An 18,002-nucleotide genomic window follows, 5' to 3' on the forward strand; every position below is an offset into this window, starting at 1 on the left:
GGCGGGGGGGGGGGGGGGGGGGGGGGGTTTGGGGGGGGGGGGGGGGGGGGGGGGGACGGGGGGGCGGGCGGGGGGTAAAACTGAAATTTTTTTTTTTTTTTCTTTTGTAAAAGTGTCCAAGTCGGCGTGTTGAAGATTAAATCGTGTTGTATTTTGCCAGATGTGTTTCGCGTGAACCCCGGCGTCGCTCCAGGGACGTTTCTGGCCATTGAGAGAATGTTAGGGTTAATGTACAGTAATTTTAATTGTTAAAAAGGTACAAATGTTTTTTCAGATTGACTGCTATTATTTGTATTTTTAAATTTTTTTTAGCCACTTCAACCCCTCCCTTTCCCTTAATTCCTTCCTAAAAGGTTTGAAAACAGGGTTTCCTGAGGCATGCTAGTCAGTGACCTCTGACCTTTCTTTGTGTGATTTGAGAGGGGGATGCTAAGAACCACGCCAATAAGGGGTGACCCCCTCAAGTCTTCGCTCTGTTTTTTTTTAAATTTTCATTTGCTTTAATTCTCTTTTTACGCAGAACCAAAATGTAAACCATCAATGAACTAGGTGTCAGGCCTAACCTGTGTGTAAATACCTGGATACAATCAGCAGGATCTTGTTTTCAAAACCACATAATTGAAGATAAGTGTAGTTTCTAAAGAACATGTATCATTATTTGTAAGTTAACCATCTGCATGTCTTTAAGCCACCTGGCATTAGCTAATAATTTTTAAGATGAAAAACAAAAAAAAAAACCAACAAAAAAAACAAACAAAAAAAAAACTTTTTACATGTTTTATTTTTTACAATTGATTTGCTTACCTAAATATCCCAGACAATAATGTGACCCCCTTTTTTATTACTTCAAATTTATTTTTATTTTCCATTTTTTTTATTTTCTCCTTATTTTCTGTGTACTACATATAGGCAATTTATAACAAAATGAGAAAATTATTGAAGAAATTTTAAAATTGAAATATATTTTATTTGAAAGTTTATGGACCTTTTAACCGTGAGCCGGAGAAATTGTATAATCGTATGATTTGAGCTGACTTGACGGTTATAAGAAATGTATCAAGAGTTTTATTTTTTATGCTTCTTTAATAAAGTCTTGTTTTTTGGTTTCAGTTTTTTACTGTAAAAATAAACCTGAAGTGTCCTGAGTCTTTATTGGCACCAGCCGCTGTGCTGCGTTTCCACCGCTTGGGGGCAGCAGAGAGACGCCTGCCTTCATTGATGGAGCTTTGCGTGTTTAAATATTAAACTAAAGGCACTAAAGATGTAATATGTTCTTAAATTGGATTAATGTCTGTCCGCAGAACCTCAAGGACGATATGCATCAAGATGCAGAGTTTGATGTTTTACACTAATTTATAATTGGGTTTTATCAGGCATCCAACTACTTTCTCATACTTTGTGCAGTTTTAAACATCTATAGAAACTTGACTTGGTTGCTGACTTTTGGTTTTAGTACATTTTAAACTTAAAAATATTTATTTTACAAAAAACAATCCAAATCAAGAAAAATTATTCTTAAAATCTGCTGCAGCATATTTCTACCAATGCTACTACAGCTAAATTCAGCTGCTGCTAATGCTAATTCCGCTAATGCAAACTATTGCTACTTATGCTAAAACTGCTAATGCTAATGTTAATGCTAACATTGCTGTTGCTAGTTCTGCCAAGGCAAACTACTGCTACTTATGCTAATGCTAAAACTGCTATATATTAGTATTAGCTGAATTTAAATAGCCATTTGCTACTTTTAGCTACCAATTTATTGCTTTTAGGCTTTAGCTAGCATTTTGCTAATTTAAAGTTACCAGTTAGCTACTTTTAGGTTTTGCTAGCATTGTGCTACTTTAAGCATTTGTCAGCAGTTTGCTACTTTAGTTAGCTTTTTTGCTGCATTTAGCTGTTTAGCTTCTTTATTCATACTGAATTTCAATTTCAAAAGTGCAATTTCTGTAGTTGTCTTTTTAATATTTATGGTTTAGAGCTTTTTATGTCACATTCCAGCACCAAACAGCTGCACCATCTGCTGAAAAGCTTTTAATTTATTCTGGATTAAAAAAAAAATCAGATTCCATTAAACTAAAGTGATTCCCAGCAGGACGTGTAGGTTGTGACACAAAAGTCTTTTTTATTAGGAAGCAGATCACAATCAGGCTGCATTCCGGCTCCACTTCATTTTCATTTAACAACAATAATGATAAGAAACAAATTACAAACGTCCTCAGTAGAAAATAATTCTCTCATGCGAGTTTCTGTGTTCACACTACATTCAGATCGATAACAGATGAGGTTTGAAGAACTTAAAAACACACACTGATAAACGCATCACAGAGCTTTGGAAAGTAAAACTAAAATAAATTTAAAAAAACATTAAAGAGACACGTGCTGACACAGTTAAGTTTCCCATCATGCAAGAGTGGTTGTTTCTATTCACAGGGCGGGCATCGTTGGTCTCCAGAGAGTTGTGTCGGCGTGCATGCATGCATGTGTGTCTTCTTACATGTGCCCTTTTGTGCTTAAGCATTGATCGATGTGCAGGTGTGTGTTGTTGTCTGCGTGCCCGCACACGCGAGGCAGACAACCTGGACGGTCCGTCACTTCCTGTTTCTCTTCAGCCGCAGTCTGACATGTAAGGTTTGGTCTTGAGCCCTCGCAGCACATGAAAACAATCTCACCGACTGCTGCAGGAGCACGCCACTGATTTCATTTTTAAACACTTCAATCGGACCGATGCTCATTTTTGGTGCCATGAGCTGGTCAACGACGTATGAGAAAGTCAATTAGATGTAAATGAGATTACTTAAGCATAATCATTAGATTTGACATGACTCCAAAAGAGAGAAAGATTTCCTTACGGTGTGTAAAAATCAGTGGAGTTCCCCTTTAAGACTGAGCAACTTGAGTCAATAACACACACATACACACATAAAATAAAACAAATCCTTATATTCTCATAGCTCAGGTGAAATTTGGTGGCTTAAATCAAAGGCATGAGCTGGTGTCTCCAAGCGAGTGGTGGGTTTGGATTAACAAGCCCATTGTTCGGAGAGAGAAGGCTCTGTTAAGGATAAATGACATTCAAAGGGTTTATTTTTGGTAGCTTTCAGCAATACTAAATAAAGACGACACGCAACAGACCAGTTACATAAAACCTCATGCAGCATCACTGACATTTAGCGCGATTAAAGAGACTACAAGACGAGTTGGACTATGGCTGTGTCTTCTTGGTTTTTTTTTTTTTTTTGCAAGAAAAGCCAAAATGCTTTATCATCCCATATGAGCGGAAAAATAACATCTGACTGTTTTAAATGCTTGGCGGTGACTCTGATGGCTTTATCATCGTTTAAAAACAAAAAAATTAAAAATCAAATATGAGCTCTGGTTCTTGTAAATCTGTCACTCCTAGATTAAAAACACAAACCCACTTTCCCTCTCCTGGTTAAAGGTGAAGTACTTCCTGTGGGACAAACGTCTGAGTGATTTACAAAAACATGCGGTCAGAAGTTTCCCATTCGCCAACTCTGGACAGTGCACTTGGTGCTCTTGTAGTGTTAAATATTTGACAGCGCGTGTTTTGGGTGTGTAGGTATTGCTCACAATCTAAGCCCATTTTGCAGATGTGACGATCCACCCATACACACACACACACACACACACACACACTTCCATACACATTCATGTAGACGTTAGGAAAAGACACAGAATGTCTGCCCACATGTTTGGTGAACACACAGACAGATTACTATTGCCTTCAGAAGATGTGTGTGTGTGTGTGTGTGTATGTGTGCGGTTCCTCCTGACAGATCCTTATGGAGCTGAGCAGGTGGAGAGGGGAACCTTCGATCAGTCTGCCAACAGAAGCATGGACGGTACGCTTTAACGTGAAATGACAACCCAGTCCACTGATCTTGTAGCCCTTTTTTTTTTTTATTTTATTTATTAATTTTTTTAGATAAGTTGCACTCTGTGGGGGTGTGGGATGATGAGTATTGCTCCGTGGTGTGAAGCTTTTTTTTCCCCCCGTTCCTATCAGCACATCGTTGATCTGGCTCAGAGCTCAGAGCTGATGGCCGTGAGCGTGTCAGTGTTAGTTTATAAAACCTTGTTCTTGCAGGGTCATGTGCACCGTGCTCAAGCGGATAACGTATCGGAGGCACCCGGTCTTTTATGTGGGATGGGAACGGTTGCCGTGGTTACGGGAAAGTGAATCACAGTGCTCCTGGGGTCAACATGCAGGACGACAGTACATTACAGCAAAGACTAGCCCCTCCCCTCAACATCAATCTAAGGGTTTGGATTTTTTCTAACCCAACCTTAGATGTGTGTCTGAACTCCTAACGACACGACGCGGCACGCTGTAGGAAGACTCCGCAGAGCGAATGACAAAGGGTGGGGCGGGAAGAGCGACACGGTGAGACAGACGGAGGAACGCACGCAGCGTAGCTAGGCAAGAAGTGCTCTCCTGAAGATGCAGAGAAGCAAAAGTGCAAAGTGGTCGTCTTCGAAACTAATTACATGGTTTTGTTGCTGCTTTGCGTTGCTTTTCTCACAACTAAATATACAGCGTACAAAAAGTGTGATGTGTCACAAGAAAGAGTGACTGCTTGCTAATGTAACGCTAATTCTAAACAAAGAGCTGAAAGTAGTGCAGATGCAGAAAGAATCGAAACTAAAACTAAATCTAATCCTTCCATCAACGTATTCCCCCATGTTTGCATTGCAGTGTAAATGTTGCATAATGTATACAGATATATGTACAGTTTTACATGTGTGCTTGTATATTGCACAGGGTTTTCTATGTAGGCGTGAGGGCTGGGTTTCTGTTGGGTGTGTTTCTGGTGTTTTTGTGCACACGTGCTTCATGGTTGCCCCGCGCTCCCCTCTCAGCTGCGGCCCTCCTCAGCCGAGCGCTGGTCGGACTTGAGCTTGACGAACTCTTTGGCCACATCATCGTTGTTGCGCTGGGAGAGGATGCGCAGCACCGTTAGGCCCGTCTCGTCCATGTGGACCCGTCTACCCAGCGGCATCCAGCAGGTGACGCTGCCCTTGCTGGCTATGTCCTTCACCTGCAGCACGGCCATGCCCACGGTGCGGTCCTCTCTGGCAAAGCAGTAGTCCTTCACACACACCTGCAGCTCGTAGCTCTCTGGACCCACCTCCGCGCCCAGCGAGCTGACACAAAACAAAAAGCACTCTCGTTACTCGCCTTCTTATTCATAGAAGGAAGCTGCGAGTGACGCAGTTCAGACTCAAGATGATCACGCTAAGCGGACACTCACAACTGGAAGCTCTCGTTGAACTTTGGAGACCAGCTGTTGTTCTTCGACTTGGTGGCAAATTTCCTCTTCTTGTCGCTGAGGTGAGGACCAATAATGTAGACTTCCACAAAAGGCCTGAAGCCCTGTGCTTTCCATTTCAGGTCATTGGCAGCCACCACTGATAGAAAAGGAAAAAAAAAGGTGAGCAACATAGAAAGGCACACAAGGCTGTGATCAAACCCGCTCTGAGTTCTTACCTTTGATGCCGATCTTGTGCTCTCCGTTGGGCTGGGGTAAGATGTCCACATTCATGACCACCTCGCCTACGGCATCCACACCAGACGCTGCGAAAACAAAGCCAGTTTCAGACACCTCACTGTTTACAGACACCTAACGCAGCTCATAGAGAGGCTCAGACAAGGAAGCTATTAGGTAAGAACAGAAGAGGGAGGCTGCTCTGTGTGGTGGATGTATAATCACAGGTGTCTGAAAACAAGATTGGGTTCAGAAGGTTATCCTTTTGAGGGAGGGATGTACCTTTCTCTGGTGGGGTGTCTTCATTCGCAGTGCATCTGATCCCTTTACCTCCGTGGACTGAAGGCACACACAGGAAGGGAAGGATTTAAAAAATGACAAATAAGTCAGAGCTTCAACAGAACAGAAACATAATTATAATTCTGAAGTTGTTCAAGTTTATCTCATAACATCACAAATAGGCAACAGCACTTTTCTTTGTGTGTGTGTGTGTTATGAGTGTGGAGTCGTACCCTGAGCGCTCTGCGACAGGACAAACTTCCTGATGAGCTTGTCTGTAGCCTGTGTGTACAGAGACAAGGCGTAGCGCAGGGACTGCAGATCGGGACTCTTCTCCAAGAACGTCTTCTTCAGGCCAACGCCGCCCGCGTGGAAGTATTGCTGCGTGGCAGACACGACACGACACGACAGAGATCATTGGACGGCGAGCAGACAGAGTTTTAACACAACTGCCTGGTGGGCTTCAATATAACCAATCAAATACCTGAAACAGAACAGCTGTTAGGAGTCTGCTGATGTTTAATGTCAACATTACATAAAGTTTGCTCCTAATCGTCGGCCCTGAAAGGTGAGCCTGAAACAACTGAGGGGTAGACTACGAGGCAAGGTCCACAAAGCCGGGCTTTCTTCCGTTAGCCTGGCTTAACAAAACACCAACCTCTACTAAGAGACTATGTGTACTTAGACAACAGTTATAATGTTGTCTTGAGACAGTCTCTGAGCAGTCGTGAAAAAGGGGGTGTTTTCCACATCAATTAATGCTTTTCCACTCAAAATACACCGACCCAACAGAAAGTTATAGGAGAAAAAAACTACCTCTACTTATCCTGAGACTTCATTCATAAAACACAGCAAACAGCCTATTAGGCCGTTTGGAAAGTGAAGAATAAGTTCAATATTGCAACAGGGAAATACGTTTGCCACAGTTAGAACAAGGAGGGAATATTCCTCATGTTGCAGGAGGTTTATTTAGCTTTAACACATACAGAAACGCAAAGAATAAAAAAAAGCACCAAACACACATCATACCTTAATAGTGTCGAGTGCTAGTTCTATGACTGCACACTGTTTAGGAGTCAGAGCTTTGGCCTCCTCCCGGCCCATGTGCTCCTGCAGGACAGAATCGTATAAAGAAATTAATGTCTCTGAAATGTATGTTTGTTGTTTTGGTTTTTTTGCTGCTGTCTGCATTCATCACCTTGAGTTTAGAAAGCTGGCCCAGCTCCTTAGCAGCGTTGAAGATCATCTGAGTGCCCTGCCAACGAGAGACGGACAGAAAAGGGAGCGTGAGATTAAAAGATTTAAAACCAGTGCTTTGGTCAGAGATGTGCAGGGAAGAAAAGATTTGTATGTGCTGAGGAAAATCAGAGACTTTTAAACCGAGTAAACAACTTTCTTAGGAGGCGTTTTTAAGAAGTGGGAGGACTAAAGTTCACAGTAAGTGCTTTTATGAAGAGTCAGGATTTACAGAATCATATGCACCGTGCTGCCATTTAAATCACGTTTGGCTGCGCTCTACGTTCACAGAGGGTGATGATAAGGTCTTGGTTAAAACGTGTGTTTTTCATGCTTTCAAAGGCCACACATATACTTACAATAACCAAGAGAGGAAAAACAAGGCGAAGAATGGGGAAATGATTTAATACAGAAATGGAAACCTCACTGACTTTCAGAGGCACAGCGTGTACGTGTGAGGTGGTGTTTTTCTTTTTTTTTTTTAAGACTTACGGTCTGGTCTGTAAGTGTCGGTAGCACAATCGTTTTTTCCATCGTGTTCATCACAAGTTTCCACAGCTCCTTCAGCACTCTTTTCAGGACCGTCTTCTCACAGATCTTTGCAAACAGCGACAAGCTAGAACAAAAAAACAAACAAAAATCTTTTAGCTGAGCGCCAAAAACAGATCTAATGTCTGTATTTTTATTTAAAGCGTGTTTAGAAAAACAATAAAAACAAATAAATTCATTTTAAAAATCAATAGAAACTAATGGAAAAACTACATAATAAAGAACTGTTTTTATTGTTCTCAATTTTGAATTTGATGCCAAAAACTGTGAACTTTCTTTCTTTAAAAAATAAAAGTAGTTGGGGATTTGTTTTTGTTTTCAGTACTTGATATAAATAAAAGAGAGACAAAGTAAAAGGCTGAAATCTTTCTGCTTTCAGGCAATAAAAGCAAATGTTATAATTTCATGGTTTAAACGGGAGAATATGTGACGATAAAGAGGAACTGAAACATATTTATAGGCATCATGAGTGCTAAATATTAAACATACAGCTCTGAAGCAACATAAGCTTTAAGCAGACATCTTTTTGAGATCATCTTTTGCTTTCTCAGAAACCAAATTCTGCCCACAATAAAACTACATGCAGCTAAAAGTTTCCAGGCTGTGATATATCTGTCACATTCTGAAGCAAACAAAAAAACTAAACCACTGATTATTTTATTAAGCAACATTAAATCATTTATCCTGACACAGCAGAGAACTTGCCCTTGTCTCCTTTTTCTAAAATGTCCTGCTGGTAAAAATGATTAGTTAATTTTAAGGTTGAAATAATTTTCAGATCTTTGGATTTATCTGGGTACTCCGACTTCCTCCCACAGACCTAAAACATGCATGTTAGGTTCATTAGTAACTCTTAAATTGTTCCTTAGTGTGAGTGAGAGTGCGAATGGTTGTCTCGTTTGTCTCTATGTGGCCCTGTGATGGACTTGCGACCTGTCCAGGGTGTCCCCCGCCACTCGCACTGTGACTGCTGTAGATAGACACCAGCTCCACGCGACCCAGTAAGGAGAAGCGGGTAAAGAAAATGGATGAATGGATGTGTTTATCAATTTGTACCCGACTTGTGAATTAGGCAATCGATATCCAGCCAAACTTACTTGCTGTCCAGGAAATCCATAATCGGTTGCAGGACATTGTCAGCCTCCTGCACCACGCTGCCATTAGCAGGAACCGTCTGACCTTTCACCTGGGCTAAGATGTCTCCCATTTGCCTAACGTTATCCTCAATTTGGGGCTGGAAACTGTGGCAGGATACAAAAAGAGGGAAAACCACGAGGACAGCTGTTAAAGTCAGCGGTTGTGGCTGTTTTCATACAGAATCGATCAGAGACACTGACCTGACAGCAAAGATGCGGCTCAGGTCGTCCATGACGTTGTTTAATTTGTTCTGGAGCTCCTTCAGGAAGTCACTGGCTTCCACATTGAGCTGGAAGAAACACAGATGTGATGAGCACAGCAGCCAAGTCAGACTGAGACAACAAAAATGTAAATGCAAACTCACATCTTTGCCTCCCATGGCCTCAAACATCTTCTCCAGCTGAACTCTGAGCTGCTGGATGTTATTAATTATGATACATGGCTGAGGAGAGAAGAGAAAAAAAAAATATATATATACATATTACACATAGGCACTTACACACTCACTTTAATTTCTTTCACACTTTCCATTCCCCAAGTTTGGCCTCATTTATTTATTTTAATCAACCATTAGAACTCTTTTTAATGCTTCTTTAGCAGAAACACTAAGTGATGCAGGACAGGAGAAGCCGTAGCGTTCAGTAGCTGCCGTTTCTCTCTGAGGGTCCTGGTCTCTGTGGGAGTGCAGCTTCATTTCCCAAAGCCTTTACCACTTTCAGCTAATTACACAGCTCTAATTCACTGAGAACGCCACAACCTGGGCTCGGCTATTACACCAAGGAGCTCTTTAATGTGCCCAAATGAATCATCTTGACCATAAACATTGCATACATCTTAAATTACACCCATTTCCATTAGCTGTCTTGTTGTGTCAAAACTGTATATTTTATGCCGTTTCATTTTTAAAACGTCACAAACACTTACCACTTTCTCTTTCTTGACGTGATTTGGAAAGTCCTTTGCTATGATGTCAGCATAGGACAGCAGGACGTTGCCAATAGTCTAAGAGAAACAAACAGTAAAAAAGATATGAGACTACTTTGAGTACTAAGGTAAAGGCATTACGGTGGAGCGCAAAGAGGAGAAAGTCACCTTGGCGAATCTCTTCATGTAGTTGCCAACGATCTGAGGGTCTGGACACTCCAGCTTGCGTATGATTTCAAAGCTCTGATTGAGCTGAGAGAAGACGTCTACCACTGAACAGGAGAACAAAGCATGCTCCGACGTGACCTGGAACTGGAGCGTGAGAGAAGAGACCAGAGGGAAAAGATGAAGAAGGTGTTCTGGAGGGCTGATGCTACTACTAACACTGAAAGTGATGGGTTTAGTTCCCTGAAACACCACCACCTAAAGGGGAGGAGCGATGAAACTGGAGTCGAAGAATTAAACTGTTTGATACACTCCCATCTGTTTCATCCAGATGTTTTCAAAGAGTTATGATGAGGAAAACTGCCCTCACTGCAACTCAGCCATTAACCCAGAGCTGAACGGTGTTACGCTATGTGACTGGGCCATTTCTGCTGACACGGGGAAAAGCAGATGCAGCCTCGGGCGACATTAATTGGACCAACGTATGAGACGGGAGACTCCTCAGCTGCTCCGTATCGACCTAGCTGCAGCCTGGTCCGTAGGTGTGAGCAAGACAGAGTGTGAGACGCTGCGTGGTACGTGTCTCTGTGTGTGTTTACATTGACTTGTGCTGTAGCATCTGCTCTATTCCACAGTGAAGATTTTTTTGCATGGTCTTTGGTATCCAGTCGACATCGATTGCCTTGAGGCCTCCAATCTGCTCTTCGCAGCTTGGAAAGTGCTGAGTCCCAAAGAGGAATTTGCATAAGAAATGCACAAATGCATTTTTTGGGGTGAATGCTACAGGTTGAACATCACTTCTGTGCTTTCATAACGTCTTCTACTGCTGTCTCAGCAAAACCCAATTGTTGAACTTAACTTTTATTTTCATGCTCATGACATTAACACCATCTCCAAAAACCTGCTGAGGCAGCATCACCTGAGCCTAGAAGTTTTTATGTAGCCTGCCATGTTGTGGATGTAGTTAACACACAATCAAATATAATAGACAAGCATCAAAACAAATAAACAGAAACAGTTACCCCGTCTTTCTTGTCCCTCTCCAGGGCTCCATGGAGAAAATCTCTGGACACTTCCTCATTTTCATCCAACCACATGATGACAAATGGCTCAAACCAGCTGCACAACAAAGACTAGATAAATCTCTGCGTCGCAAGTTAATAACAGCACAGCCGGAGGTGTGAAAAACGGACACTCACGCTGGATATTCGGGTACATGTTTCTGGAAAGTGGGCAGCTCCTTGCAGTACTCGTTATAGAGCCACTTCACCTTAAAGTGGAGGTTCATGTAGTCTGCACTCTTACACAGGCGCTGCTTCTCATGCTCTGAGTATCAAAGGAAGTCACAAAATGGGGAAAGTCTCACATAATACTAAGTCTCTTTCTCTCAGATAGTTGAGAAATTTCAAAAATCCAAACATATTCCCAGCAACACACACACACACACACACACACACACAGAAACTTACCCTCCATGGCGTATTTCATATCTTGTGCAAACATGTTCCACATGACTTCAGCACTGATCTTACCCACATTGAGTTCTTGGGGGAACCTATGAAAGACATATCCAGTTCATGAAATGGTTCTGCATTGTTAAACAAGAAATTAATTTTGATCCAGCAGCATTTTCTCAGTTTTTCCCCAACAACAGCCACAGAAATCTAAATTCTCCAAGGAAGTTGCCAATATGCTCACTGTTTCCCAAAACAAAGCCCCGGCGCTCATTTAAATCGTTGTCACACATATTAAATTAAATGGTTTTAAAGCAAGTATTATTAGTTATTTTTCATTTATGAGGTTAAACAGCTGCTTAATTTTCTCCTCCTCACATTATACTGCCCTGCACTGCTTTCAAATATCATATTAGCCTCTTCTAAACTAATTCTTATGAAAGACCTTTGTGTTATATGTTTAAAGACTTTGAGCAATGCCACAAAAACAAACTCACTGATTAAGGCAAGGAGTGTATGAATTCTTATCCTCTTCTATGATGGAAACAATAAGAGTGATGAGTTTTGACCAGAAGTCCAGGTTTTTGATGCTGGGGCCCTGTTCATCTGGAGGGACCGCTTTTGACTAGAAACAGGAAGACATTATGGTTTATTACCTGAAAAGCTGCACCCATCAGGAGTGTCTTCTTTAGAACAAACAGTATGGTGGTAATGTACAAGAACACTGTCCAGGCAACCTGCACACATTAACTCACTGGGTCTGTCTGATATTCCCTGTTGTAGAGATCATGGCAGTTGTTGAAAATGTACTCGTAGGTGGAGTTCAGACAGGCTTTTACGCAGTCCTTCACCACCTGACTGGCCCTGGGGGGACTCTGCAGCTCCTGGACCTGAACAACAACAGAAAGCACCATACTGTCGAATTTAAAAACATCTCAGAATATGTCAGGGTCTCAGCAGGAGGGTATCTCATCATGAATTTGATCTGAGACTTTATGGGAAATTGGGAAAATTAGGCCAACATTTGCAAAAATGTCTAAATTATTAAGACACAGCTTCATGCTACATTTAAAAGAGGGAGGGTAATGCTGACCCTTTTCTCTGTTCACGTTTCAGGCTAATTTGCAGAGATTGTTTGTTTCTACAGTATTTATTTAAGAGCTAAGAAAAGAAGAAAAAAAGAGACAATAGCATCCTTTTATCATTTATTCTCACCTTCATCCTGAAGAAAGTGATGCTTGTCAGCAGATCAACAGTAGACTTGAGGTCTTGAAGCCTTTCAGGACTGCTGGCAGGAAAATTATTCTTAAAGTACAAACAAACAAACAAAAACACATAAGAAACTGCAACAAGAGCCATCCTAACAAAATTATCTGACCAATTTCTTCACAGTCCCAAAACAGATGACAAATGAGTACCTGCACATGTGCATCTAAAAATAGCACATGCAGATGCAGGCAGAAGGAAACAGAAAATTTACAGCGCTCGTGAGACTCTTTGGGCAGTGCGTAAATTTGAATCAGCGGTAAGTACCCGATACATGGACAGGTCGATCCTCAGGGAGTTGTGCAACTGATCCAGCAGTTTGACAAACCTCTCCTTCTACACAGGAAGATACAGAAAAGAACAAGACACTCAGGAACACGAGACAGCTACGAGGACTAATAAATACAGCCTGACGGCTCAAACCCACAATGGGTCTGATCAGATCCAGTTTACTGAAGTCTCACGTTGGCAGCTGGAAGCCACTGAACTGACTGGACATCGTTCAGCCCCAGAGGAGTCCAGCTCGCTCATTTCTGAGCAGCTATGAAAGCCAACGTTAAGTGCAGCATATCTTTGACTATCAAATAATTCTTCTCAGGGTGGATTTTCAGGGACTTACGCCAAAATTCGATGCTGCAAATCTGTCCGAGGCGGAAACATTGTTGGAGGACTGGGTGGTGTGGGCGTAGTACGCGTTAATGTTGGCGAGTAGTGTGCTCATCACAGCTGGCACTCCAGGACACATGTACTTCGATGACAAACAGGCAAAGTGGCTGTTGGATGAAAATGGCAACAAGAGCGTTTAATTGATACCTTTCTTTTCATTACAGCCTTTAATTTTAAAAAAAATGCTATTCTTTAAGCCACTTAAGAAAAAAGGAAATGCTTTTAATTTTGGGTTTGTTCAACCTCTTTGTAATCATAAAGGTTTAATATGTGGGGTAGTGCTTGAAGTACTGACGTCATGGCCTGGTAGATGGACTCCACTCCGTATCTCATGGCAAACTCATCCACAATCTCCTGCGCAGTCTCGTCAAAGTACACCTTCCAGGCATCATCACCTTTGGCGTCAGGGATCTTTACCACACCACTGTTCTGATCCTCCGTGGTGTACTGAAACAGATGCTGAACACAGACAAACACATCAATATTTGTCTTAGGATGGGATTTTTAATATTAATAGCAGCAGCAGCTGTTCTGCTTGTAAGATAAAGTACCTAAAGCAAACTAAAACTTGTAATATTTCTTATTTCATCTGCTGACGAGTGCATCTATTTCCTACACAGTTTCAGAGTAACATAACATATTAGATTTGTATGCACATGGATTTAATTAACTGAAGGAAATGGGTTGTTCCTGCATTTTAAAAATATGTTTGTAGGTAATCGGAGAACCATGTGTCCAGTCACACTGACCTCATGCAGACAGGTGTACTGGACATGGTAAGGAGCCACAGTCTCCTCTCCTTTGATCTCCACACTTATGTGCATCCGGATGGCCCCCGACACGGCAGACTTATCCGTCCTCTTGTCTGACGCACATATGGAGACATGGACACCTCATTAGTTACAGGAAATCTGCTACAACAGACAAGGGCTTAAGTTATCTGTTTTCTCGTGCTCTTATCTCCGTGTGACTTTCTGCTCCTCTCATCCATTTTTAATTCTCCCCCGCCCCGCCCCCTCTTTTTAGCTTATCTCCCAAAACTCACCCAGGTTGTACCAAACGTCCATCTCCCCGCTCAGAGTGCGCACCTCGATGATGGTCTGACCAAGGAAGTCGTCGCTCTCACGTTTGAACCTTTGCTTCACGCGAGATTTGATGTCATCATCCTCGTCCCACACGCGGACCTTAATGCGGTCAGAGGAGTTGTGGCATTCGCTGGATGAGGCAGAGACAGAATTTATTGGACGATATGCAAAGTTAGAAACGGAAATGTAGAGACATAAAGTACGCAAATGGAAGAAACGAGCTTTAACTAAATAAATCAGCCAATTAAAGTGACGGGAGCCGTTTAAATGAACCTTCCTTTACAAATGAATTGAAAAGATTGGCATCACTATTTGAAATTCAAATTCTCGGAGCATTTCCCTTCACTCACAAGTGAAAGCTCTCGTCCCAGACTGGGTTAAGGTTGCCATAAATGGTCTTGGTCCTCTTTTTTGTCTTCCCAACTTGAACGGTTACATATGGGTCACTGGAGCCCGTTTTGTCTTTCGCCTGAAGGCCCTGGGCACAAACCACTGAAGAAACGACGACAGACAGAACAGATATTTAAACAAATACATTGACGGTGATCTGATGGGACTCATTTTACCATGACAATCTTAAGCAGATGACCATCGAGCCATAAAAGCTTGATTTGGATAAAACAAACAAACAAACGAACAAACCTGTGATGCTAATCTTCGCTGACCATTTTGAGGTCCCGTCGAGCACGCTCTGCTTGATCTGCTTCATTTGAGTGCCATGCATCGTTTTGTCGAGCCCAAACACTTCCTGGATCAGCTCGAAGATCTCCGGCTTATTCCTCTCTCTGATCTTCATGCGGTCTTTCAGGACCATGATGATGTTCTGGGTCCGGTCTTCTGCGCCGTGTTTAGAGCTCTTCTCCGCGGCTCCTTATGTGACAGTTTCAATTCAGAAGAAATACAAGATGAATGTTGCTCTAAAGCTCCAAAGCTTCATGCACTTTCATACAATGAACCTCTTCGAAGCTAAGCACCAAGTCTTGATAGCATCAGATCGAATTTCAAAGTCTTTTTCTGGCCATTTACCAAACCAAAACCTCCTAATTAGCCCACTTAACCACTGATCTGATTATCAAGTGGATGTAAACAATGACACATTTTGGGCAACCCATCTTACAAAACTCAATGGCCAGAGCAGAGAAATGAATTATGCATATCATGGATGTATTTTAAAATCAAAATAGCAACTTAATGAGTCACTCTTTGTGGAGCTGAATTACATAAAAGCTGTGTGGATGCAAAGCCTGTGGGTAGAAAGAGGAGAAAAACGAGGCAGGGTTGTGACAGCACATTACTCAGGAGATAAATTGGAAAGGAGGGAGGAGAATGTGAGAGTGGATAGAGGACAAGAATAATGGGATGTCAATCTGGCAGAAAGGTACAGAGGAAGAGCTCAAATAGTTTGGGTGGAGGACGAGGCACATATTCGCCAACGTAAAGACGGATACAAATATTTTAAGGGCATTCACTTGTGTGCCAAAACTCACTCTGCAGACAGTCGGCATTGAGCAGATCCTGGCACTTTTCGTGGCATTTCACGCCACACTCACTGCAGCGCATGCCCTGCCGTGCAATCCCCCACAGCAACCCCTCGCATTCGTAGCAGTAGGTGGGGGTGGTGGCCGTCCACACTTCAAAGTTGTGCGGAGTGGTGGAGGAAATGGGGTAAATCAGAGCCTGCAGCGTCTTCTTATAAACATGGCTTTTCTGCGAGCGCAACGGATAAAAAAAAAGAAAAAGGAGAAAAGATTAACTATGAGCAGGGAACATGTATCGAAAAATCCTGAGGAGAACTGTGACAAAGAACTGAAATGAAAACGCACCAGCTCCTCATTGCCGAGGGTGGTTGAAGCCATCGCGGAGGTGATTCCAGCTTTACGCGAGTTCTGAACTAAAGACTGAGAGAGCACAGGAGCAAAAAGAAAAAAAGTGTTCAGAACTAAATATAAACCATAACACTGATTTCTGACTGATTTCATTAAGAGAAAAACAAACACTTACCATAGCCTAATGAGGCCAGGCCATGAAGAAACACAGGAGAGATAAGAAGGAGAAAAACATCAAATATTAAATCATTTCAAATTTATGAGTGTGTGTGTGTGTGTGTGTAAAAATCTCTTTTAGTGTTCTATCCAAACACCTTGGAAACAGAAGGTCGCTACATTGATTATTATAATTGCATTAAAATTATAGTTGTTAAAGCATTTGTTTTAGCCGCAAATCAAACATGGAAAAGAGATACAATCTATTTGGTACAACCTTTATGAGTATATTCATTTTAAGTTTTTAAAATGTAAAAACTTACCTTTGCATTTCTCTATATTGTTTTATTTTAACTTGTCATTTAAGAGCTTATATACTTTGGGGTTGACTCTTACAAAGAGGTGAAGTAAAATGAAGAGAAAAAATAACGTATATATCAACAAAATTAAGAAAAAACTGAAAAGCGGTATGTAAATAAGGTCAGTCCTGTGCAGCAAACCCTTCATCACCTTCAGATCACCATCTTTAACAGTGTAGCACGGTGGTGTGAAGATATTTTACAGACAACGATCTGAGTCCTCCTGAGAGTTCCCACTGAGAAACAAAGTTCAACCTTCAGCATGACGACAACCCAGAGAAACCCAAGTTGTTGAAAGGAAAAGATTAAATGTCTTAGAATGGCCAAGTGAAACCCCAGACTATAAACAACTTTAAGGACTTGTGTCTGTAATTTCTGAAAAACAGGACATAGCAAAATATTGACTTTGTATGGATTAAAACTTATGCACAAGGAAGTTTTAAGTTCTTTATTCCTGATAAGCTTGTTGTGTTGATCAGCTGATCCATACCTGAATTCTAGGCTGTAGTGCAACAAAAAAAAAAGAAATCTTCAAGGTAGTGTAGGTGCAGACAAACAACACAACAGTGGAGAGACAACACTCTTTACACATGAAGTGATTCCCAGAGGTGTGGAGTGTGTTACCGTGTGATTTTGTGTTCAACTTGTTTCTCACCAGATCTCTGACGAGTGGGATAGCTTTCCTTTTGCGAAGGTCAGGCATGCTGTCGATGCTGTAGAGCGCTCCTCCCATTCTGAATGAGACAAGGGCCAAACATTTGACATTTAATTAAATGTTTATCACGATTTATAGTCAACTGAACATGCATATCACCAGAATTTCTAACGATGAAAAACATATTTTAATACTGAAAACCAAATTATCTGTTCTGAATCATTGTTTTTATACTGTCTGAGGATTACTGAAAGACTCTCTTTAATACTAATTGTCAGTCTCCTCACTCCTGCCTATGATTGCTGGATTTTTGTGGCCAACATGTCACTTATTCAGTATGTATCTACAGTCCTCAAACTTGGGTCTGCCTCATCTACGCACAACCTGCCAGCTAAGTTGGCGCAGCCTGCTGTCATTCAGTATTCACTGGCCTAATGCCACCAGGCAAACAAGCCTGTGAGTCTGAATGATTTATAGTAGAGGAGGTCCAGATTTAAAGGAGAATTTTCTATCCAAAGCAGTGGTGATAGATGTGCTTTAACCAGCTAGGATTACTTTGACTGAATTCAAAAGAAATTGGCCCACATACAGGTGCTGGTCATAAAATTAGAATATCATGAAAAAGTAGATTGATTTCAGTAATTCCATTTAAAAAGTGAAACTTGTATATTATATTCATACATTACATACAAACTCATATATTTCAAATGTTTATTTCGTTTAATTTTGATGATT

General features: G+C 41.5%; 1 protein-coding gene across 2 annotated transcripts in view; it reads right to left on the reverse strand.

Annotated features, from left to right (window-relative positions):
- Positions 1-2,101: 2,101 nt before the first annotated feature.
- The window catches only part of LOC108239455 (protein unc-13 homolog A-like), a 27,897-nt gene continuing 11,996 nt past the window's right edge, over positions 2,102-18,002 (reverse strand). Inside the window, exons 12-41 of one of the 2 annotated variants that reach the window (XM_037982103.1) lie at positions 17,268-17,346; positions 16,273-16,278; positions 16,095-16,169; positions 15,759-15,978; positions 14,914-15,141; positions 14,622-14,763; positions 14,232-14,401; positions 13,936-14,051; positions 13,482-13,645; positions 13,140-13,293; positions 12,788-12,856; positions 12,470-12,559; positions 12,010-12,144; positions 11,752-11,879; positions 11,270-11,355; positions 11,000-11,126; positions 10,823-10,919; positions 9,804-9,947; positions 9,636-9,713; positions 9,076-9,153; positions 8,912-9,000; positions 8,672-8,815; positions 7,518-7,641; positions 6,988-7,044; positions 6,819-6,899; positions 6,023-6,170; positions 5,793-5,849; positions 5,513-5,599; positions 5,277-5,433; positions 2,102-5,169 (exon numbers count right to left, since the gene is read on the reverse strand). In XM_037982103.1, the coding sequence (XP_037838031.1) occupies positions 4,881-5,169; positions 5,277-5,433; positions 5,513-5,599; positions 5,793-5,849; positions 6,023-6,170; positions 6,819-6,899; positions 6,988-7,044; positions 7,518-7,641; positions 8,672-8,815; positions 8,912-9,000; positions 9,076-9,153; positions 9,636-9,713; positions 9,804-9,947; positions 10,823-10,919; positions 11,000-11,126; positions 11,270-11,355; positions 11,752-11,879; positions 12,010-12,144; positions 12,470-12,559; positions 12,788-12,856; positions 13,140-13,293; positions 13,482-13,645; positions 13,936-14,051; positions 14,232-14,401; positions 14,622-14,763; positions 14,914-15,141; positions 15,759-15,978; positions 16,095-16,169; positions 16,273-16,278; positions 17,268-17,346 (3,619 nt within the window). In that variant the 3' untranslated portion in view covers positions 2,102-4,880. Of the gene's footprint in view, positions 5,170-5,276; positions 5,434-5,512; positions 5,600-5,792; positions 5,850-6,022; positions 6,171-6,818; positions 6,900-6,987; positions 7,045-7,517; positions 7,642-8,671; positions 8,816-8,911; positions 9,154-9,635; positions 9,714-9,803; positions 9,948-10,822; positions 10,920-10,999; positions 11,127-11,269; positions 11,356-11,751; positions 11,880-12,009; positions 12,145-12,469; positions 12,560-12,787; positions 12,857-13,139; positions 13,294-13,481; positions 13,646-13,935; positions 14,052-14,231; positions 14,402-14,621; positions 14,764-14,913; positions 15,142-15,758; positions 15,979-16,094; positions 16,170-16,272; positions 16,279-17,267; positions 17,347-18,002 lie in introns of both variants that reach the window. The other variant, XM_037982102.1, reaches the window with a different exon arrangement.

Source organism: Kryptolebias marmoratus, linkage group LG20 (genome assembly GCF_001649575.2).
Source record: "Kryptolebias marmoratus isolate JLee-2015 linkage group LG20, ASM164957v2, whole genome shotgun sequence".
NCBI classification, from domain to species: domain Eukaryota; kingdom Metazoa; phylum Chordata; class Actinopteri; order Cyprinodontiformes; family Rivulidae; genus Kryptolebias; species Kryptolebias marmoratus.